The sequence below is a fragment of the Rana temporaria genome, chromosome 4, assembly GCF_905171775.1.
Source record: "Rana temporaria chromosome 4, aRanTem1.1, whole genome shotgun sequence".
NCBI classification, from domain to species: Eukaryota; Metazoa; Chordata; class Amphibia; order Anura; family Ranidae; genus Rana; species Rana temporaria.
In genome coordinates, this window is record NC_053492.1 from 223,513,310 (window position 1) to 223,537,796 (window position 24,487).

A 24,487-nucleotide genomic window follows, 5' to 3' on the forward strand; every position below is an offset into this window, starting at 1 on the left:
TATTCCCTATTTTTAAAAACTTCTCGATACAGAAATAGGTGACTTTAGCACCGGAAAGGAGCACTATTGCACAGCTGAGCTTCAATTAGCCATGTACTCACTGTACTCCTTTACGTTTGTCAAAGAAACAAAAATGATTGTGCAGAAAAAGTAGCATTGAAAAAAAGATTAAAATAAACCACGATGAAGCCATAAATTTTGCAGGGAACTGACATTATCACTAACATAACAAAAAAAGAGGGCAAAAAATGAAAATGTATTAATTATATAAAAACGGAGCAATGTGGATTGTCTGCACTGAAAATGGTCAGATGTTGCCAATATCACACAATGACAATGTTTGTCATATCTTGGAGCACATACGCCTAGAGTCCTAAGTGGGGTGTTATGGCTCTATTGAACAAATGAAGCAGGCCCAAATAGAAAAACCTGATGGGATAAGCAGCTTCCCCCCCCTTCAATACATTGTTTTGTAGATGTCTGGGTATCTACTGGGTAGTATTTGACAGTTAAAGGACTGCACCATGAAGGGGGAGAAGGTTGATCTTTAAAATGTTGGCACAAGTCATGACTCCATGTATCGCCCTTACCCTACTATACCACAACAGTCAAGTAAAAGAGCACCACAGATGGAGTGTCACACGGATGCACACAGCACAGGCTCAATGGCCTTGTTCTCATAGGACAATTACATGTGTGCCCTGTGCAGGGCCGTATTTTTGTACAGATGTTGCGTGCATCACTGTGCTGACAGTTCCATTCTTGTCTACTTTGCCTGCATGGACCCAGCCACTGGGTCCCAATATCACAGGTGTAGGTGCTTGTATGTTCAGGGACATGCACACACCCACCCATACGGATGTCATACTGGGATACAGCAGCTGTGTCCCAACAGATAACAATGGGACTAATGGCATGGGGATGCAGGCAATACCAGTACATCCCTGTGACGATAAAACAAAGCCCTGCACAGGGCACAGATGTAATCACCCCACATGAAAAAAAACAAAGAAGGAAGGAAGGGGCTGGGGGGCAGAGAATGGACTAAAAAAAGTTGAGATCCATATAAAAAGGAGAATGCTGCGCAATAGTCATATAAATACAAATACATCCTTAATTACTACAGTATATAATTATTCAGGATTTATATAGCGCCAACAGTTTGTGCAGCGCTTTACAATGTGGGGGCAGACAGTACAGTTACAATACAATATAATATAATACAATACAATACAATACAATACAATACAAGAGGGATCAGAGGGCCCTGCTCATTAGAGCCTACAATCTAGAAGGGAGGGTCAAGTGGAACAAAAAAAAGGTAAGATCTGTGGGGGAGGATCAGATGGAGAAAATAAAAAAAACTTGTTAGCTGTGGGTAGGATAGGCTTCTCTGAAGAGGAGGGTTTTCAAGGATAAGGATCGTCTAAAAGATAATAGAGAAGGAAATAAAAAAAAATAAAAAAAAAAGTATTTTTATTTAGAATTTAATTTGTTGGATGAGTGGAAGTTAGTGGAGGGATTGTCAGAGGAGTAGCCGACTCAGAGCAGTTGGTAAGGTGGAGGAGTCTGACAGCATTTATGATGGACTAGCTGAATACCCGGCGTTGCCCGGTCTTCCTATCTTAACCTTTTGGGGAGGAAAATCATAGTAATATAAATATACCCATCTTTTATATAAGGGTGTAGGTAAGGGTTAATTTAACTGTCATATATTTTTATTTGGCATATAAGTAATATGTGTACCAGGTATTATTGAAATATCTCCAGGCGTACAGAAGTTATGTGGGAACATACATTTCCCATTGATTTGCATGGGACTTTAAACAAAAACCCCGACCCTCACAAATGGGGGTAGTTAAAGGAGTTCTCCAAGCTAAAACTTTTAACCCCCGCTGTGCCCGGGCTGTAAAACTATACAAAATAAACTTTCACTTACCTGCCTACGATCCCCCGTTGTTCCGATATCGCCGTCCCGTTCTCCGGTCCCAGTCTGTTCAACTTCCTGCGGGTCGGTGACTCACAGTGCGCTCAGCCTATCAGCGGCCGCAGCAATGTCCCGTCCGCTGATAGGCTGAGCGCACTATGAGTCACCGACCCGCAGGAAGTCGAACAGACCGGGACGGCGATATCGGAACAACGGGGGATCGTAGGCAGGTAAGTGAAAGTTTATTTTGTATAGTTTTACAGCCCGGGCACAGCGGGGGTTAAACGTTTTAGCTTGGAGAACTCCTTTAAGGGATAAATTAACTATCCTATAGTTTAAGTGGACATATAAGTAACATGTGACCAAGTGTTATCGAAATATCTACAGCCGTTTGGAATTTATGAACATGTATTTCCCATAGAGTTGAATGGGACTTTAAAGGAAAACCCTGACCATGGCAAATGGGGGTGGGTAAGGGTTAAACCACCTATCCTATGTTTGTTGCTGACATATAAGTAACATGTGTGCCAAGTTTCATGTTAATATCTTTAGCCATTTGGACGTGATGCTGGAACATACATACATACATACATACATACATACACGTTTTATATATATATAGATTTAAGGGGGAATGGACTATGTAGAGGTAATCCAATGAGGAGGGAGTTGCAGTAGTCGAGGTGAGAGATGACCAGGAAGTGAATTAAGAGCTTTGTTGTGTCATTGGTTAGAAAGGGGCGTATTTTGGAGATGTTGCAGAGGTTGATGCGGCAAGATTTGGACAGCGATTGGACGTGGAGCGTAAAGAAGAGTTCAGAGTCCAGGACTACACCTAGGACCTTGGCATGCGGGGGGGATGGGCTTATGGTTATGCCATCAATTTTGACAGAGCGATCAGGGGGAAGAGGCACATGGGGCAGGAAAAAAATTATAGGTTCGGTTTTGGATAGATTCAAGTTTGAGGACTTATATATCCGATAGTAAATTAGTGATATGAAAGGATACTAATAGTGAGCTGAGGGGTAGAGAAATAGTGCCGCCAGCGTAAAGGTGGTATTGGGAGCCATGGGAGGCCATCAGCTGACCCAAAGTGGAGGAGTAGAGTTTTTTGAGAAGGAGGGGCTGGTAAAACGTATCAAAGGCAGCAGAGAGGTCCAGGAATAGGAGTGTCCATTGGTTTTGGCTGTTAGATGGTTGGGGATAGTTTTTCGAGGAGAGCAGTTTCTCTGGAGTGTCGAGGACGAAATCCAGACTGAAGGGGATCAAGAAGACCATTATCAGCAAGGTGGCCGCTCAGTTAGTTGTAGACCAGACGTTCAAGGAGTTTGGATAACAAGGGGAGCAAGGAGACGGGGTGTAGTGGCGTGGGCCTTTGCATTTTCCCCCAGCACTGTCATTCATGAGAAGGCATGTGATGTGCATACTTCACAAGAAGGCAGGACTGAGTAGGGCAGGGTAGAACTGGCTGGCCAGGGAGAATTGAGATAAACAACAATGCTACAGAAGCATGTGACTTGCATAGGTTACAAACGAAAAATAAGAGGTGGGAATGAGCTGGCGGGCTGGGGAGAGTGGGGACAAACAACAGTACACGAAAGTGTCAGTGAGCAGCCACAACCAGCCATTGTCAGCCCGATAGAGGAGGGCTCTTGAATGGGCTGATATTTAAATTCTAATCAGCCATCTATAAAAATAAAAAAAAATAGATAATACAAAAGTCAAAAATCAATGTTGTGCAGATTCTCATTTTTAGCTGGCATTCTACTTTAAATGTTCTTGGTATTATTATTATTTTTTTTTTTTGTTCATTCCCCAATTTATTTATTTTTTGGTTGGGCTAGAACCTGCAGCCCATGGAGCCTGGGCTGTGTGCATCCGTGTGAAGCTCCACCATATCTTTGGGCAAAGGTGAACGGTCACCGGGGAAAGCTCTGCCAGCCTTTGTGGTGTAATTGTACCCCTAGAAACACTCTTAAGCTTTTCTTATCTCAGGTGGATGCTTGGGCAGATAACTGCTGGGACATACTCTACTGTAGCCCTCAAAAATTCCATTTGCCTGCTCGCATTTTGCGAGTGGATTTTGAGGGCTGGCGATGAAGGGCTGCCTGGGAAGAAGGGGGGACAAGCACCGCTGGCATGCGGGGTTCTATGGGAGTCCTTTTCCCAGCGCTCATGGAGGGGAAGAGAGGAAAGCGGGCGGGCGGCCGGATCATCAGAGCGCAGGGAACATCACTGGCGGCTTTCATTTCAATTGCCGCGTGTTACCTGCACTCGCTGTCACACACAGCCCCACCCCCTGGTCCCGGGACTTTGATAGACAGATCACCCGCCCAATCACGAGTGACATGTATAAAAATTTCCCCGGACATGGGGCGGGGCTGCATGTGATGGCGAGCGGCGGGAACACATGGTAATTTAAATGAAAGCTGTGATGTTCCTCTGTGCGCTCATCATACACCCGGTAATCAACTTCCTCTCCTCTGTTTCCTGCATGAATGACACATATAGGCAGCATAATGGGGACAGATAGACAGCATGAAGGACACAGACAGCATTGTGGGCACAGATTGGCAGCATGAAGGACACAGATTGGCAGCATGGTGGACACAGATTGGCAGCATGGTGGGCACAGATTGGCAGCATGGTGGGCACAGATAAAGTTGTTAAAATGTTTTATGCAGAATTAAGTTCTAAAAATAAAATATTAAGTGTCATTTTATGAGATAATTTATGAAGGCGTGTTTAGGGCGGGGCATGGTAGGGATTGGGTGGGGCATCTGTTGGCGAGTAACCCTTGAGGCTCGGCTAGTAGCTCAGGACTTGAAATTTTGAGCCCTGCTCTACTGGCTAGGTGTGGTTATTGGCAAAAGTATAAAACAGGGATCAGATGTTAGTGGGAGGGACTGGCCTAAAAAAAAACAGCATATATTTTGAGTTTTTTTTTCCTTTTTTTTTTTATGCCACTCTGGAGGAAGAGGCGTAGCTTCGAAACATGTTAGTGATGGTGTCCGAGTTGAGGCGGTCACATTGAGGACACTATATAGCCGACTCGGGTGTTTCATCCTTGCAATGTCAATCATTGCCAGCCCAGGTTCGGTTAGGTTGTTAGCCCCTTTCCTCTTTCATGGATACTGGCTTTTTACACTTTCTCCATAAGTATTAGTTTGCCGTCGCAAAATTAGGGCTGCTTTTACAAAGTGTAAACTGTTTACACCTTGTTAAAGTATACCCTTCTATCCCGCGTCGCTGTCATTTTTTTTTTTTTTTTTTTTTTTTTTTTTAATTTCCCGCCGCAACTCTTTTTTTTTTTTTACGCCCGTCGCGATTCTCAAAACCCGGCGCAAAGTAAATCCGCGCAAAGCACGTCAGGAAAATAACGTTGGGAGCATGCGCAGTACGTCCGGCGCGGGAGCGCGCCTAATTTTAATGGGACTCGCCCCATTAGATTAGGCACGCCTTGCGCCGGACGGATTTAAGTTACACCGCTGAAAATTTCTAGGTAAGTGCTTTGTGGATCAGGCACTTAGGTAGAGATTTTGCGGCGGTGTAACTAAAATGGCAAAAGTTAAGTTACGGCCGGTTTTTGTGGATCAGGCCCTAAGATCTCAAGTTTGAACTCATCAGACCAAAGCACAGATTTCCACTGGTCTAATGTCCATTCCTTGTGTTATTTAGCCCAAACAAGTCTCTTCTGCTTGTTGCCTTTCTTTAGCAGTGGTTTCCTAGCAGATATTCTACCATGAAGGCCTGATTCACACAGTCTCCTCTTAACAGTTCTAGAGATGTGTCTGCTGCAAAAGGTGGCTACTTTGAAGAACCTAGAATATGAAATATATTTTCAGTTGTTTTACACTTTTTTGTTATGTATAATTCCACGTGTTAATTCATAGTTTTGATGCCTTCAGTGTGAATCTACAATTTTCATAGTCATGAAAATAAAGAAAACGCTTTGAATGAGAAGGTGTGTCCAAACGTTTGGTCTGTACTGTATATGAAATGTTTTTTCAACTTGTATCATATAGTCCAAGAAAAAAAAAAAAAGTGAATCCACAAATCAAGCCTATTCTACATAAAATACACAAAAAAGTGCTAGGTACAAAGCCCAATACCCAAAACAAATGAGGACTCATCCAGTGGTCTGATCTGGTCCAACAACATGATACCACACATGATACCACACTGCCACTTGCAGGGTTAATTAAAGGAGTTGTAAAGGAAAAAAAATGTTTTTGCTGAAATGACTGTTTACAGGGTATAGAGACATAATAGTTAACCGATTCCTTTTAAAAATGATTAAAAATAGATAAAAATCAATAATATAATGTACCTGTAGTTTCAGTTTCGTTTTTGCATGTTTCCTGCTTCTCTGCTGCACAGCCAGAACAGGGCAGTGATGGTTTGGAAAACGAAACCGATTGGTGTTGAGGGGTGTTAGACACACAGTAATCACACCTCCTTGATTAGTGACCACAGAGAGAAAGCTCCCATGACTTTTTTCATCAGGAAACAGACAACCAGGAAGTGTTCAGTACAGAGAAGGATTACAGCAAAAACGAACAATAAGGACATGAAACCAGAACTGCAGTAAGGTAAAGGAAGCTATTTAGTTAAAAAAAAAGTGACCCTTTAAATAAGCCTGGTTAACTTAAAATAACTGCCTTAGGTTTATAGAACATTTTTAATGGATTATTATACTGTAAAAAATTTGCCACATTAGTTGTACTTACTGTAATATCCTATTAAGACCGTATTTTCAATCTGAAACCGCGAGGAATTATTTTCAGCCCATTCCTAAAAATGAGAAAAAATTTGCATATTGGAACGTTGTAAAGGAAATCCATGTTATTATAGTATGTCAGTTATCCGAAAAAAGGTTTCCTTTTTTTTGTTTTGTTCAGAGTATCAACTACTGGGTTTCATTTCAAATTCATATACAATGGTCCCCTACCTGTAGGCACTGAAAACATGCACCACATCCTTGGAAATTATATAGAAAACCATTCATACTTTTTTTTTTCTCCTTTTTTTGGGGAGGGGGCGCTTAAGACATACCGGGCCCCATTTTTTGCAATATTTAACAAGTATTTTTTAATGGTACTCTAGTCAGGAGGGGGGCAGGGTCACCCGTTTACGTCACCAGGTGGCCCCGCCCTCAGCTATATAACAGCTGTCAAAGCGAGAGAAGCATCAGTTGGCGGGAGCCTCCCATGGAGGCGGAGCTGTTGCTTTTTTTTTTTCTTTTCCGGGTTGGGCAGCGAAATAGAAAATGAATGGACATTGCTGGACATTTTTATTTTTTAATAAAAGGACTTGTCCTGAAGCGTCTCCTGTCTTTTATGCAATTTGCCCCAAAGCACCCATCCCCCCCCCCATGTTGAGGGCATGTGGCCTGGTACGATTCAGGAGGGGGGCACTATCACGTCCCCCCTCTTTTCCTGTAGCCTGCCAGGTTGCGTGCTCGGATAAGGGTCTGGTATGGATTTTAAGGGGGACCCCTACAACATTTAAAAAAAAAAAAATTGGCACAGTGTTCCCAGACCTGAAGGTCCTGGTATGGATAGATTTTGGGGGGACACATGCAGTTTTTTATTTTTTTTATTTCAGGGTTTTCCTTAATATTCATACCAGACCCAAAGGGCCTGGTAATGGACTGGCGAGGGGTCCATGACGTTTTTTTCAATGAGTTTTATCTGTATTGCCAGGACCCAACAATTCATTACAGCGATCAGTTTTAAATGACTTTTATTCCTTTAGAAATGTCATTTTGTGCAGGGACAGTTCTAAACACGGGAAAATGTGCAACTTTACAGGCAAACTAAAGACACCCCCCAGGTATGAAATTTAAAGACATTTTTCACTTTAAGCATTATTAAAATCACTGCTCCCGAAAAAAAGGTCAGTTTTTCAAACTTTTTTTTTGCATTGATACATGTCCCCTGGGGCAGGACCCAGTTTCCGACACTTTTTATGACAATACCATGCATATAAGCCTTTAAAAATGAGCACTTGTTTTTTTCATGTTAATCTCCCATAGACTTTTAAACAATGTTCTGCAGCTTTCGAATTTGCCGCGAACACTGCATAAATGTTCACTATTAGGCGAACAGGCAACCACGAGATGCTCATCCCTACTGCTGTACTGCTACCAGACACTTCTCATTCCCCCCACTTTGAAAAGCAGCAGTCAGCTTTATAGTCTATAAAAAGGACTATAAAAGGAGAACTTCAATATAACATTCGGAATGGAAATGTGTGGTAACAGTACCAAATGGTTGAAGACACTTTCTGACAGATCTTCCAGGTAAAGGATGCATTTAATTTTTTGCGTCAGAAGGCTTTACCCATTTCCTGACCAGGCCATTTTTTTTTGCGATACGGCTCTACGTTGTTATATTTGTATATATTTTTTTTTCCCCCATAAAGACCGTTGCTCTATCTCTCCACATAACGATCAGCAGGTCCCGGTGGTCATTGAAGCTGCCGTACCTGCTGATTAGTTCCCTCTGTGTCCAATCACAGCAGAAGCGGCCTTCCGCGTACACTGCGCTATTTTGCCTAGCCGGCTCGCCCTATATATGTGGTGGGCGGCCCAGAAGCGGTTAAATATTTGACACAGTTTAGGAAAGGATGAAGTTAAAAAGGCTGGATGGGAACACAAACTCTCCATTTCACGTTTCGAAAGGCAGAAGCAACTGCCATATCAAATTGTCATGAAATAGGATGTCGATTTTTATACCATGGTTTTTAGGATAGATCTTTGTAGTGCTGAACAGTGGGTAAACATAAGGAAAAAGCTACAAATGTAAAATAAGCCCACATTGATATAAGATAGAATATGACATAGAAAGACCCAATGATCTAAAGATTAGAATTTAGAAGAGGAGTACGGTTAAGTACAAGGAGCTGAGAGGTCCTGGACCATAAATAATTTGTGATGACCTTTTCCAGTGGCACTGAAAAATACACTGGTCTGTGATAAAAGAATCCTCAGTAGACTCTACCTGCAGATTTGATAACATACAAGGTCAAATAGGCATTTTTTTTTTGCAGATGGAAAGTAGCTTAGAGTGTGCAGAACCTTTCTCTCCAGGAATTTAAAGATGAAAGGGAGCAAAAACCAGACAAAGCTTCAAAGATAGATGGGGTCAAGAACAATTTTCTTACATGTATGTCTTAGAAAAGGGGGTTACCTGAAAGCAAAAAAAAGATTAAATAAATGATATAACGTTTTTAAAGCTTTGCTCTGATGAGTTGCCCTTTTGGACAGGGACATGCCATAAAAATGACAGCGATCATTATGCCAAAAGTGCCCCCTTTATTTCTATAAACCTCAGGATAATGGTCAACTAATAAAAAATAAAATACATTTTGGCAAATAGTGTCCAAAAGAAAGATCCAGTACTTTCCAGCGATTTAACTGAAGGTTGACAAAGCATAGGTCAAAATATTTTAAAATTTTCCATGTGTTTGAGTTCTTGGTCATTATATTGAAACAAAAAACTGACAGTTATAAAGTGAAGGCATGTAGGGGTGCTTCACCATAGAGGCTGAATCCTCCACAGACGGCCAAAGATGGATTATAAAATGTGGCCAGCTCAGCAGGGACCAGATTCGTTTGTGGCTGTTCCTGTTTGAGAGAAGTCCATTGTTAGCTCAAGTTCTATCAAACAGGAATGTTGGAAAACGTATTGATCAGTTCTTCATCCACCTCATTTGTGTAGATGGAGCAATCTGTTTTTGTTTTGTTTTAACTCACTGGCTGAATGAACAAAAAAAAAAAAAAAAAACACAGCACACCACACAGATTTCGTCCCTATCCTTTGGTTATTTATATCAACTTGTCTCAACAATTATTGACATCTTCTTTCAATCACTTGGACAGTCAGTCCATCCATGGCACCTCCCCCCATGTCCTCCGCGGGGGACCTCCTTTTGTGGTGCTTTAGTGTCCGGGTCTATTAGGGGCTTTAGGTAAGCAGCTTTGGTTAAAATTTTCCCCTCAATATACATTGGTTCTTGTTTAAATGTATGAGACTGTATTTCTGAATTTTTCATTGTATAGTTCTCGGATTACATTATTAATCATTTGCAGACATTCTCCTGATGAAGCGGTTTACACCAAAAAAAAACTAGTAGAGATGCCCTTTGCGACCCATGTCCCATTGGGATTTTTCCCTCACCTGGGGATTCTTCTATTGGTGATCTGTGTGGTCTGCCACCAAATGTTTTTAACTATATATGAATGTTATTGTCTTATTGATTTTTTATTAATAAAATTGAGTCATTTTTCTTTACATGTCACGTTTTCCAACATTCCTGTTTGATAGAACTTGAGCTAACAATGGACTTCTCTCAAACAGGAACAGCCACAAACGAATCTGGTCCCTGCTGAGCTGGCCACATTTTATAATCCATCTTTGGCCGTCTGTGGAGGATTCAGCCTCTATGGTGAAGCACCCCTACATGCCTTCACTTTATAACTGTCAGTTTTTTGTTTCAATATAATGACCAAGAACTCAAACACATGGAAAAGCATAGTATTCCATGGCCTTGGTTTGAGGGAGAAAAAAAAATAAAAAAAGGGGTTCTGTGCATGTCGACTGCAAATTCCTATGGTGCAGTGCAAATTTTAATCTTCATAGTCTTCAATTGAACTGGCAGTAAACACGCAGCACACAGTTTACATCTCTGCAAATTGTTCACTGTGTGCCTTCTGAAATTCACGATAAATTCTCACCTGTCCACCTCAAAGCGCAAGGCAAATTCGCACCTCACACAGGACAAAAAAAATTGATCAAATTTGCAGTACATCGCAGTTGTCTGAACCTGGGCTCAAGGAAAATTAGATCAGCAAGGGATGGACGGAATCCTTCCAGGTGTCAGGGTATGAGACACATGTTATGGTATGTGCAAACAAGTCCTCAAGATGCACTTTTTGCATTAGAATGATCACCTAGAACAGAGCCTCATCTCTGCCTCCTAAAGATGGTTTCCACCTAGCTTAAAAAAAGGACAGCAAGCATTTCTATAAGCTGGAGAAAAAGTTTCTGTTTGCATTGTAACTTGATCAATGCTCATATTATATGCAGAGACGGAGAGGGAATGATGCTGTGGAGAATAGAAGGAGGAATAAATTTCATAGAGGCTCAGCGAGATCGAATTTCAATAAAATGTGTATGAACTCTGAATTGTGCTTAGATATGACATACTTGTTGTGACTGGGTGTTAATGAGAAGTGAATGTATCAAATCTTCGATCTTAGTGCTGTGCTTAAGCATTTCTTTTCTACTATAGAAATATAGATACATAAGCACCAATTTAAAAACGGTGTGCAACTATGCAATCAGAGTAGAATATGGAGAATAGTACTCCCACAGCAGATAGCTATAAATTCCACAAAATGATAGCATATCTCCATCCATTTTGCCAAATTCTGGGAGCAAAATCTTTATAAAAAAATTTTTTACACTGACTATTTGGGGAGGAATTCCAGTCACCGACAACAGGACAAGAAATGAGAGAACAGTTGTCACTAGGTGCCAGGGCTGAGCTCCTGCCATTTACGAGCAGCACTTTTCTTTCAGGGCAAAGCTGTCTGTTAATTACCAGCCACTCATTGTTTCCACAGTGACTCACCTGGCTACCATTACCTGACTCATTAGTCCAGCCTACAGCTAGGCCTTTTTGGCTATTTAAACAGCTTTGCTCATTTCCTCCATGCCCTTGCATGGTCTATGATCTCCAGTGTGTTCCTGTGTACAGTATATGACTTGAGCTGGCTGACTTCTCTTCCGATACTTGTTCCTGTTTTTGCTCCTTACTACACTGACTTCTGGCTTTCTGACCCTGGATCATCTGATTACCCGCTCAGACATCCAAATCCGGGCTTCAGCTTTTGACTGCGTTCCTGCCATTTTATTAAGCCCAGGTTCACACTGAGCTGCGGGAATGAAGCTGCGCGAGTTCAGCTGAACTCGCACAATTTCACTCTCGATTTCACAGACATCTGTGCGGTTTTCTGCACAGATGTCAATGGGAATTGCAACCCTGAAGTTGCAAAAAGTAGTACAGAAACTACGCACCAATAAGGACGGTGCCATTTCCAGTAATTGCTGCGTCAAATCGCACCAGTGTGAACCAGGGCTAAAAGGTGTGATTTTCACTGCATTTTCTGTCTCTGCCTGGTTTATGGTTCCTGGCACCAGGACAAAGACAAGGGACCAAAAGAAAACACAGACACCTGGGTCAGGCAGCAACTCTGTACAGTGACTTTGCTGAATGCTCAACTGCCCCTCTTACTCCACACACCTTTGTCTCTCAACAAAGGTCCATCAGTCCGCTCGGCCTGCACAGTTACTGCATTACTATGCCTCTACCCTCACACAAGTCCATCAGTGAGGGTAGACGAGCAGTACCTCAGCTGTCCACTGAGGTGCATTAGAAGCTGTAAAGGGTTGTGCACAGCGAAATGCCCAGCACACAACCACCTCTTCAAATTCTTCTAAATGGGAGGTTGTATATGACGGCAGCAGCAGGCTCTGGTGATGTCATTATGTAGGCTCCGCAAGCTGCATGGACCCCGTTTGGTCATGTACAGGACACCTTACGTTACCACACACACACACACACACACACCTGGGTATGGTTAGGCAGCAGTTCTCCAGAGTGCCTGTTAGTGTCCCTCTATCTCCACACAAGTCTGTCAACCAGGTCACAAAAACGTCTGACAATATACTTCACTCTCCCTCCTCTTCTTTCTTGGATTATTAGGCTGGTAAAGACTTTTTGGAAAACCGAATATAGCAGCATTTGTAAAAAATGGTAAAAGTACTTTTCTATTATACAAAAAGAGCCACAACACGAAGAATCTACAATTTTACAAGTAAAAGAATCTTGAAAACAGGAAATAAGAAAAATATTAGACACATCAACAATTATCAACAGGCAAACATTTCAATATTAACTGAAAATTTGTAAACACATTATAGTGCTCCTTCAATGCAGCAAAAAGGTTTCCTTAAAATGCAACTCCATCCAAAACACTTGACTTTGTTATGCATAATGTGAGGAAAGGTCACAGCTTGTGTCAAGTGTTTACTACTGCTTGCATGCACACTTCATTGCTCTTTGGAGGAAAAGCTCCTTTTTAGCAACACAGAGAAGGGACGGTGTAGTGACAGACGAAAGTGATGCGATATAGATAATAGGTGCAAAGCTGGGATACAACATATGGTGTTCGTCCTGGCAATAATTTGTAGATGAGCAGTTTTTTTGGATCACTGCTCAAAGTATTCATTTTATTTCAGATTCCCTTGGAAGCACCTTTTATTCTCTATATGAATGGTCTCTTTTGAACTGTAAGAATTGGGTGAAGTCAGTCTTAAAAAAAAAGTTGACATTCGAACCGTTAAGGGCCAGGTACCGTTAATGTACCAAATCGACCGATTAACTTGGGTGCAACCAGCCTGCCGGATTATCTTGCGATGATCGCTAGCAGTCACTATAACCACTAGTGATGACCACTATTTTCTCCTGGCGGGGACAGGGTCTGTGCTGATGGGGGAATCGTGCACATTTTGTGGTCAAAGGGCACCCAGGTGTATGTAGTAGAGAAATTGAATGGACAGCCGCACTCCAAAAAGACCTTGATGGTTGTCTTTATTGTAAAACAAATAAATAAATAGCACTACAAAACACAGCAAAACATGGGGATGGCAGCCTATGCGTTTCACATTATTAGTGCTTAATCATGGCCATGATTAAGCACCAATTGATAGTGTGAAACGCGTAAGCTGCCTTCCCCATGTTTTGCTGTGTTTTGTAGTGCTATTTATTTGTTTTACAATAAAAAGACAACCATCAAGGTTTTTTTGGAGTGTGGCTGTCCATTCAATTTCTCTACTACTTGCTTTGTGCGTTGCCGGCACCCTTGATCTCCTGAGAAGACATTGATCGCTTAGCATAGCCACCTGGATCGGCAACTCCCTTTCCGCACCCATATGTATGTAAACATCAACTACACAACACATATTGCCACATATAGATATTGAAGTAAACATCAGAGTTAGAGAGAATAAAACAAAAAAGGCCATTATTTGTGGTTAACTCTAAATTGGCGACCTGTAAAAGGCTTGTCTGTAGGGATCGCTTATGGACAATTTTTGGCACCATTGTATCATTTCCTGAGTGCATACAATTTGAAGGCTTGAAATGTTTGGTATATATTTATTTTATTTACAAGGGTCTCTGCTTTTAGCAAATATATAATTGTTTTGGGGTTTTAAGTAATATAAAAAAAAAAAAAACATTTTGCTCAAGTAGCGAAGACAGTTCCTGTCTTCAAGACTGTAACCCAGGCAACTGTTGAGTGCTGTTAACAGTTCTTGTATAAGATAGATGCTTGGTATTCTCGGATATGGAACATTACTGACCACCAGCTATATTTTAAAGTTTTGACATTACATACAACTAATGGATTTACAGATAATGGATCCTGGATGCTATGAGATTAGTAGTCAAAATCAGGACTTTACAATAACTACATAAGTTAGATAAGCACTTATAAAAATAGAGATAGGGACAAATAAATATTACCAGGTCTACAATAATAATAACATAAATATAATATAATATATTTCACACACACAAAGAAAAAAAAATAATAAAAATGTACCTTAAATGTGCCATTTTGATTCTTCATAAAAGAGACAAGGAAAATGTCCACAGGCAGCAGAGCAGAGGTGATCAGAGCAATAGCAAGTGAACATATTGCTGTAATAGTTGAAATCACTTCACTCTCTCGACGACTTTGATACTTTCGAACATAAATCCAGCAAAAAGCCAAAATAGCCTATTAAAAAAAAAAAAAAATTAACCACAAAATTTCAAAATGATCAGTTAAAAAAAAAAAAAAAAAAAAAAGACACAACACACACGCAGACGGAACAAATGCAATAGGATCCAAATACCACCAAAAAAAAAAGCTCAATTTGTGGGAAGAAAATGATAAAAAAATTAGTTTGGGTACAGTGTAGCATGACCGCGCAATTGTCATTCAAAATGTGACAGCGCTGAAAGCTAAAAATTGTCCTAGGCAGGAAGGGGGGAAAGTGCCCAGTATGGTAGTGGTTAAAGCGGAGATCCACTCAAAAGTCAAACTTCCGCTTATCCGTCTCTTCCCAAACCCCCCTGTACTGCAACACTGCTACTGTGGGAGCAAGGAAACAGTCAACTTTCCTACAAAAATTGGATAAAACAAAATGCCTTTCCAAGCATACAACATGTATAAATAGGTTAATGGTTAATGGTCAGAAACAGACAAATGTTCTTAAGTTTTTAAACTGATAAACATACCTGCCCAAAATAAAACTCTGTTTTGCACACTGCTTTTTTTAGCATTCTTTTAATGACCAATGTTTATACCTGTGGTTTCTTGGAAGCGCCAGTCTGCATTTTCCGTTTTTTTTTTTTTAATTATTTATAGAAAGCCACTTTTTAGCATTTACGTGAACAAATAGATAACAACATCACTACATGCATTTACTACCCTCCAGGAAATCAGAAACAAGCTGTAGCTAATAAACACCCATGTGTAGGTATTTATTCACTAATGGAGTAGAACCCGTTTAGTCATTTACAGCCTTTTAGCGAAATAACTTCAATAGACGTACATATGAAGTCTGAACTCTTACCTGAAATCAGCTGGTTCTCCCAAAAAATAAAATAAAAATAAGAACCAACCGGTAATGTATATGCCAGAGAGTACCTATGTGTTTCTCGTAAAAACACTCCGCAGTTAAAACCTTATAGTACAACTATCAGCATAAAAATATGGGAGCTCCTGGTACCAACTTGTTTTTTGAAGCTCTGTGTTCATCCTTTTCCTCATTTCAGTATTGGGAGTCACTAACTTGAAAACCCACGTTCAGATCAGTAAGCCCAGCACCCGATCTCCAAATGTCTGATCAAATTGGGTCACGGACCAAGCATGGATGGATCAGCCAGAAAGCACAATTATAAAAATTACAAAATGTACATACAATGAGAAACTATTTAACCCTTTGATGACCAGGGGTTGGGGTTAGAACGCTTTAGGACATTCTTCCCTCTAAATTTTATGCCTGCTACCATGTAAGGGGCTGGCTGGGTGGTCAAGAACAGAGGGAGGTAGATCATGATCACCAGCTGGAAGTAGAGGTGCACCGAAATGGAAATTTCGAAACCGAAATAAATAAAAATGTCAGGCCGAAACCGAAAATGACCCATACCAAAAATGACAGTATATATTTTAAATATAAAAATAAATTTTATTTTAAATAAAACGTATACATTTTTATATAACACATTGCTAATAGTATTAGCAATATTTCCATGCGGTGCACCTCTAGCAGATATGATGCAGGAGATGGTCAGAGGCTGCAGACGTGGTAGAGAAGACGGTCAGAGACTGCAGACATGGTACAGGAGATGAATGCAGCCTCACCCGTGTCCATCAAATGCAGCCTCACCCGTGTCCATCAAATGCAGCCTCTGACCATCTCCTGTACTATGTCTGCAGTCTCTGACCATCTCCTGTACTATGTCTGCAATCTCTGACCATCTCCTGTACTATGTCTGCAGTCTCTGACCATCTCCTGTACTATGTCTGCAGTCTCTGACCATCTCCTGTACTATGTCTGCAGTCTCTGACCATCTCCAGTACTATGTCTGCAGTCTCTGATCCATCTCCTGTACTATGTCTGCAGTCTCTGATCCATCTCCTTTAGTATTTTGGGGGGAGAGCCATGCGCACTTGCGCTGCAATCGTGATGCATCGCGGAATCGAATCGAATCGTGAGACCGGTGAAGATGCGCAGCCCTACTGTGTACTGTATGTACACAGGAGTGAGAAGGAGGAGGAGAGAGGGGAGACTGAGGGGCAAGCCGGGATAATACACGTGCGGCACCCAGCGGGATGACCCCGCCCCTTTTTCAGCACCATTATCGGCAACATTTCTGTTTTGGCAAAGTGCGGAAAACACCATTTTCGGACGATATGTTTCAGCGGCCGAAATTTCGGTGCATCCCTAGCTGGAAGTCAATTTAATGGGCTGCCACCTCCAGTAACAAATGCTAGGGTAGTATTTTTCAACATGCTTTTTCAACAAAATTAAGCATGGAGACATGGATGGATAGGGGAGTTTGCTTTGAATAATAAAAATGTATCAAATCGTTTTTGGTTTGTGGTGCTTATACCTCCACTCTAAAGGAAGATTTTTTTTTTTTTTTTACTAAACTACAACAATTCTTGCTGTAAAAAAAGGTCCCATAATGTGCCAGATCGGTATCGTCACGCATAAATTACTGTTTTAATAGTGAAAGTCTACTAAAGTATCCTAGCCTCCTGGTTAAAAAGGCGGTGGGGGAGGAGTAAGTACACCCCTCTCTCGCATTCCAACGGGTAGCTTTTGGTGCCCAGTTTGACCCATTGCAAGGCTGAGACACAAAAACGTTGCCAGGATGCAGACATACAGTCAGTCAAGGTACTGGAATAATTTGTGTGTTGAATGGTACCTACCATCTAGCAGAATATAATTGTACATACAGGGTTTGACAAATATGCTTGGAATCTAGGAGCCAGCTAAAAAAGTTAGGAGCGAACGCATACGTGAGTAGCAACCGCAAATGTAAATGGTATTAAAACCACACATGAGGTATCGCCGGGATCGGTAGAGCGAGAGCAATAATTCTAGCCCTAGACCTCCTCTGTAACTCAAAACATGCAACCTGTAGAATTTTTTAAAACAAGATTTTAAAGGGTAAAAGTTTGTCGCCATTCCACGAGCAGACACAATTTTGAAGCGTGACATGTTGGGTATCAATTTACTCGACGTAACATTATCTTTCACAATATAAAAAAAAATTGGCTAACTTTACTGTTTTTTTATTTTATTTTATAAAAAAAAAAAAAAAAAAAAAAGAGTGTATTTTTTCCCCAAAAAAGTGCGCTTGGAAGACCTCTGTGCAAATTCGGTGTGACAGAAAGTATTGCAATGACTGCCATTTTATTCTCTAGGGTGTTAGAATAAAAAAATATATAAAAAGTTTGGGGGTTCTAATTAGAGGGAAGGAGATGGGAGTGAAAAACACATTAGAACTGCTGTTTTACATGTAATGCCAAGGGCCACAATAAAATGGCGCCAGATCACAGAAGGAAGCTTAGGCCTGCAGAAGGCTGCAAAGTCGGTGGCCACTGTGGTTCCTCTGACTGACCCCCAGTCACCGTTAAAGACTAGGACGACTTTTTATTTAGGTGACCCTCTTTCAGGATTACTTAATGGCGGGCTTACAGCTTTGGCCCTCTATCTAGTATGCCGTGGCAACGTTCATTAACAATAGCACATCACTGGACAAGCACCTCACAATGTACACTGATGTGAGTCGTTGTGTGCAGCAAAATAAAATAAATTAATAGTGCAAACCCAGTTTTTTGGTTCATTGTCACATTGGCAGATCATTGTAAAATAAATGGGCTGCCTTATCACAACACATTAATGTAAGTGCTGTAACACACCCCAACAGATCAGCCAGGTGTGAAGTCACACTAAAAAAACATACAAAAAATATATTTTAAAGACTTGTAAGGATAAGAAACATCCCCATGTCTCATCACCACCTGCCAGGAGGGGCACCCCAGAAAAGCCACTGATAGTAACAATGCTTGGTACTATTCGTATGTCTTCACAAGTACAACCAGATTCTCCATTTCAGTGCCCATAGCAGGGTCTTTATATTACAGTAAACACACACATTAAAAAAAAAAAAAAAAAATCAGGAATTCAGTTCAAAAACCAAAACTCATATAGCAACCCTTACATTTTCCCCTCGCATTTTCCAAAGTGGAAAATAAGGGCTGACGAGCCTGGGCTGCCTGGGAGCGCGGGGGGGGGGGGGTAAGCAGCGCCAGCAGGCGGGGGTCGAATGGGAGCACGGAGAAGAGAGGTCGGCCAGATCATCACAAGGAAAGAGTGATGAGGAAGAGGAGAGCTGGCTGGATCACAGAGCGGGGATAGCCTGCTCTAACAGCTTACATTAGAATTGCCTCCGCTCACGGTCACACACAGCCCCACCTCCTGACCCAGCACCTGTGAGACAGAAAGCTGGTCCAATGCCGGTGTGAATGTGGTCTGTCACAGGCACTGGGTCAGGAGGCCCAGCTCCTTTCCTGTGATGATCTGGCCGCCCTCGCTCTTCTGCTGCAGAGGTCACACTGCAACGATAAAGTTGTTGTTAATAATTATTTTTCGAACTTAATTCTGCAAAAAAAAAAAAATGAACGTGTCATTTCATGAGATAATTTATGAGGGCGTGTTTAGGGGCAGAATTAGGGGTAGGGTAGGGTGGGGCAACTGGTGGCGAGTAACCCTTAAGGCCTAGCTAGTAGCTCAGGACTTGAAATTGAGCCCTGATATAGATTGTTTACACAGGGATATATTTCAAGCATTTCTGATAATTATGGCTTACAGCAAAGAAAGGATTTTTAATACAGAAATGTTGGCTTACTGAAAAAGTATGTCCATGTACAGTATCGTATGCACTCAATACTTGGTCAGGGCCTCCTTTTGCATGAATTACTGCATCAATATGGCATGGTTTTGGGAGCGATCAGCCTCTGGCACTGCTGAGGTGTTATGGAAACCAAGGTTGCTTTGATAGCAGCCTTCAGCTTGTCTGCATTGTTGGGTCTGGTGTCTCATCTTCCTCTTGACAATACCTCACATATTCTCTATGGGGTTTAGGTCAGGCGAGTTTGCTGGCCAATCAAGCACAGCGATACCATGATCATTGAATCCAGGCATTGGTACATTTGGCAGTGTGGGCAGGTGGAAAATGAAATCAGCATTTCCATAAATCTCTTTAGCAGAGGGAAGCAAGAAGTACTCTAGAATTTCCTGGTAGAGGGCTGCACCGACTATGGGCTTGATGAAACACAGTGGACCAACACCAGCAGATGACATGCCTCCCCATGCCTTCACTCTTCCGCCAGACTCTGGGACCTTGATTTCCAAATGAAATGCAAAATTTACTTTCATCTGAAAAACAGAAGACTGGACCACTGAGCAACAGTCCAGTCCTTTTTCTCCTTAGCCCAAGAAAGAACCTCCTGACATTGTCTCTGGTTAAGGAGTGGCTTGACTCAAGGAATGCAACAGTTTTAGCCCATGTCCTATATACGTCTGTGTGTGGGGGCTCTTTAGGCACCGACGCCTGTTGTAGTCCACTCCTTCTGAATCTCCCCCAAATTCTTAAATAGCCTTTGCTTCACAATCCTCTTAAGACTGGTTATTCCTGGTGCTTGTGCACCTTTTTCTACCACACTTTTTCCGTCCACTGACTTTTCATTAAAATACTTGGATACAGCACTCTGTGAACAACCAGCTTCTTTAGCAATGACATTTTGTGACTTACCCTCCTTGTGGAGGGTGTCAATGACTGTCTTCCGTCAAGTCAGCAGTCTACCCCATGATTGGATAACCTACTGAACTAGACTGAGATACCATTTAAAAGGCTCATGAAACCTTTACAGGTGTTTTGAGTTAATTAGCTGATTAGAGTGTGACGCCACAAATCTAAAATATTAAACTTTTTCACAATATCCTAAGTTAAAAGAAAGAAATGGTCGAAATGTATCACTGTGTGTAATGAATCTTTATAATATAGGTGTTTCACCTTTTGAATTGAATTACTTAAATAAATTAACTTTTGGACGATATTCTCTTTTTGTGCGTGCGTGCGTGCATATATATATATATATATATATATATATATATATATATATATATATATATATATATATATATATATATATATATATATATATATATATATATATATATACACACACACACACACATATATATATATATATACACACACATATATATATACACATATATATATATATATATACACACACACACACACACACACACACACACTAAATTATTTTTTGCAGCACATTTCCAGTAAATAAGCACCAATATTACTTCTTACGTAACATTCAGAATTTATTGCATGAATTGAAAGTTTTAAAATAATGGGAAATAGTCATAATTACAATATTGAAATCCATTTAAAAAAACACTGCTTATTATTAAAGCATTAAAGAATTCTAAAGGCTTATGGCAAAATAAATGGCATTTTAAAATTTTCAGTAGTTATTCAAATCAATAAAGACATTTATAGCAGCCTAAAATTTAACTTGGCCTTCCTGTTTAACAATCGAAAGTCAGTTAATTCGAAAAAAACAGTCCATTAGCCTCAACCATGTTATTAATTCTTCTCTTGCAAGCTTTTTATGTTGTTTTAGACTATTTAATAGAAAGTAGATTCATGTGTGGGGACATCAAACCCACGCAGATAAGAATTTATAATTTGTTACAAAGACCGCATAGTAGAGCACCAAAACAAAAAGGTTTATGAAAATGTCCAGCTTCCAAATTACACTTGGAGTCTGGATCATCAAGCTGCAATATGTGATAATGCATACTAGTGGCATCTCAAGTGATCTTACTAGATGCCATACTCTTTCTTGTCTACCAGAGGAAAATGTTTTATCTCCCTTTAACATCAGAGTAAAAAGTAAAAAGCTCCATGCATTTCTGTTTGGCTGTAGTGCCTGCCGCTCTACTAGTGGATTGAATTGCCATTTGGAATAATGGCACCTCCTGTTACTGCACCACATAGATGTGAATGGGCCCCCTTAGGCTGCTTTCACACTGGAGCAGGTGGGCATTTTTTATTTTTAGTTTTTAAATGTCCTGTCAGTGCAGCGCCTCAGTGTGAAAACACTCTGGCTTTTACACCGAGACTGCAGGGGAGGCGCTTTTCAGGCACTATTTTTAGCCCAAAAGCACCTGAAAAATGCCCCAGTGTGAAAGGGGTCTTATTGTGTTTGTTTGCTCTGGTAACTAGATCACCATTATCCATTTTAGGGGGATCTACGTGCTCAGAATGTTTTGTTGTCATTAACATAGTTAAAGAACTGGTTTCATTGACCTTCAACATCTCATTCTGAATAACTCATCCATCTGGTTTCCTTTCTGCAGATCAGGTTGTATTTTTTGCAACTCTCATACCTTGTACACACAACCATTTTTCTCGGCAGAAAAAAAAAAAAAATGTTTTTCCCAATGCGATTCCTCTCCAGCCTGACTTACATACACACGTTCATGCAAAAAACTGTCCAACCAAAGTGCGTGATGTACAACACGTACGACGGGACTATAAAAGAGGCAGTTCCTTTCACATGATGCCACCCTTTGGGCTGCTTACTTGATTCTTAGCATGCAAGTTTTTTTCCCCCTCGGAAAAGCATGCACATGACTGTTTTTCGCGACTAGAAAAAAACTGACTGAAAACACGACGAGAAAAAAAAAAAGAGAGCTGGTTTCAATTTTTTGGCGGGCAGTTTTTTCACGACCAATATAAAAAAATGCCAGTTTTCTCGTCATGAAAAACGGTTGTGTGCACAAGGCATCAGACTTGCAATTAATCCTTAACCACTTAAGGACCCCTTCACGCCGATATACGTCGGCAGAATGGCACGGCTGGGCACATCAACGTATATGTACATTGTCCTTTAAGCCCAACCGCGGGGTTGCGGGCGCGCGCCCGCGGCGCACTCCCGCGACCCGGTTCGAAGCTCCGTGACCGTAAGACTCGATCGCCGCTGGAGTTCCGCAATCAGTCCCCGGAGCTGAAGAACAGGGAGAGCCGTGTGTAAACACGGCTTCCCTATTCTTCACTGAAGCGGCGTCATCGATCGTGTGATCCCTTTTATAGGGGGACACAATTGATGACGTCACACCTACAGCCACACCCCCTACAGTTGTAAACACACGAGGTCACACATAACCCCATCAGCGCCCCCTGTGGTTAACTCCCAAACTGCAATTGTCATTTTCACAACAAACAATGCATTTTAAATGCATTTTTTTGCTGTGAAAATGACAATGGTCCCAAAAATGTGTCAAAAAATTGTCCGAAGTGTCCGCCATAATGTCTGTCATGAAAAAAAATAAAAATAAAAATAAAAATGCAATAAAACTATCCTCTATTTTGTAAACGCTATACATTTTGCGCAAACCAACCGATAAACGCTTATTGCGATTTTTTTTTACCAAAAATAGGTAGAAGAATACGTATCGGCTATATTTTTATATATTTTTTTTTATATATTTTTGGGGGATATTTATTATAGCAAAAACTAAAAAATATTGCATCTTTTTAAAAATTGTCGCTCTATTTTTGTTTATAGCGCAAAAAATAAAAACTTCAGAGGTGATCAAATACCACCACAAGAAAGCTCTATTTGTGGGGGAAAAAAAGACGCCAATTTTGCCTGGGAGCCACGTCGCACGACAGCGCAATTGTCAGTTAAAGCGACGCAGTGCCGAATCGCAAAAAGGGGCAAGGTCCTTTAGCTGCATTTTGGTCCGGGTCTTAAGTGGTTAATATTTACAGTTTATAGAAATAAACTTATAGAAATAAAGTTGGGTAAAAAAATAAAAATGAACAGACAGACTCCTCACTGCAGAGAAAAAAAAAAGTGGCTTTTGAGCTTTTATTTCTGCCTATAAAAACTTAAAAGACGCTTGTTCTTTTTTTGTGCTCGGTCTCACGTTTTTATTTAGCTCTTTCGAGCATAATCATTTTTTTTCAAAACCCCTCCCAGATCTAATTTCCTTAACCACTGTATAAACAAAACAAAAAAAAAAACAAAAAAAAAGGTGCAACAAACATTTTACATGTTCTGCCTGTAGGAGCATATGCCTGAAAATGTCCTAGTGTGCATGGACACATTGGCTAACAGAGGGGAGTTTCTTGGGATAAAAAAAATTATACAATTAGAGATCAAAAAACAAACGCAAAAGCCTGTAAGAGCAGCTTCTTTGAGCTGCATGTGGATGAGCTCTTAGGTTGGGCTCACACTAGTGGAAATTGGATGCAGGTTTCCCCACATCCAAGGTGGAAGACGGAGGTACGTAAACTGACCATGGTGCCAGGGCTCAGCAGTCATGATAGACCGTGGTCAGTTGGGGGGGGGCGCGGAAACAACCAGGTATTTCAGGTGAGCCAAATTACAATAATTCCAAGGAGCCAAATTACACAGCACTGTGCTGCATAACAGGATTGTTAAGAAAAAATGTAAATGTAATCTTGTAGGTGTTTTGTATAACATCTATGCAAAAATTCCTTCAGTTTCAAGGTTTGTGGTCTTCCTTACATGAACCACCATGCTTCACAGTTTGTGGAAGATTCTCCTGAAATGCTGTCTTCAGATTCTATATTTACTTAACCACTTTCCGACTGTATAACATGTATACACTGGCAAGGTAGCTCTTGATGCGCAGGATCACTTACTAACAGGGGGGGGGGCACGCATGCACCGCTGGCAACCCACCTCTGCTGTGATTAGACAGCAGATCCCGAGCCAATGGATGACCGCCAGCACCCGCCGATCGTCTGGAAAACATGCAGGACAGAACTCTGCCTATGTAAAACAGGGCAGGAGTT

The 24,487-nt window shown here is 41.0% G+C and overlaps 1 protein-coding gene across 1 annotated transcript in view; it reads right to left on the minus strand.

Annotated features, from left to right (window-relative positions):
• LMBRD1 (LMBR1 domain containing 1) overlaps positions 1-24,487 on the minus strand; it is a 275,940-nt gene that overhangs the window by 236,739 nt on the left and 14,714 nt on the right. Inside the window, exons 2-3 of the mRNA XM_040349910.1 lie at positions 14,604-14,780; positions 6,658-6,721 (exon numbers count right to left, since the gene is read on the minus strand). Of these exons, the coding sequence (XP_040205844.1) occupies positions 6,658-6,721; positions 14,604-14,780 (241 nt within the window). The remainder of the gene's footprint in view (positions 1-6,657; positions 6,722-14,603; positions 14,781-24,487) is intronic.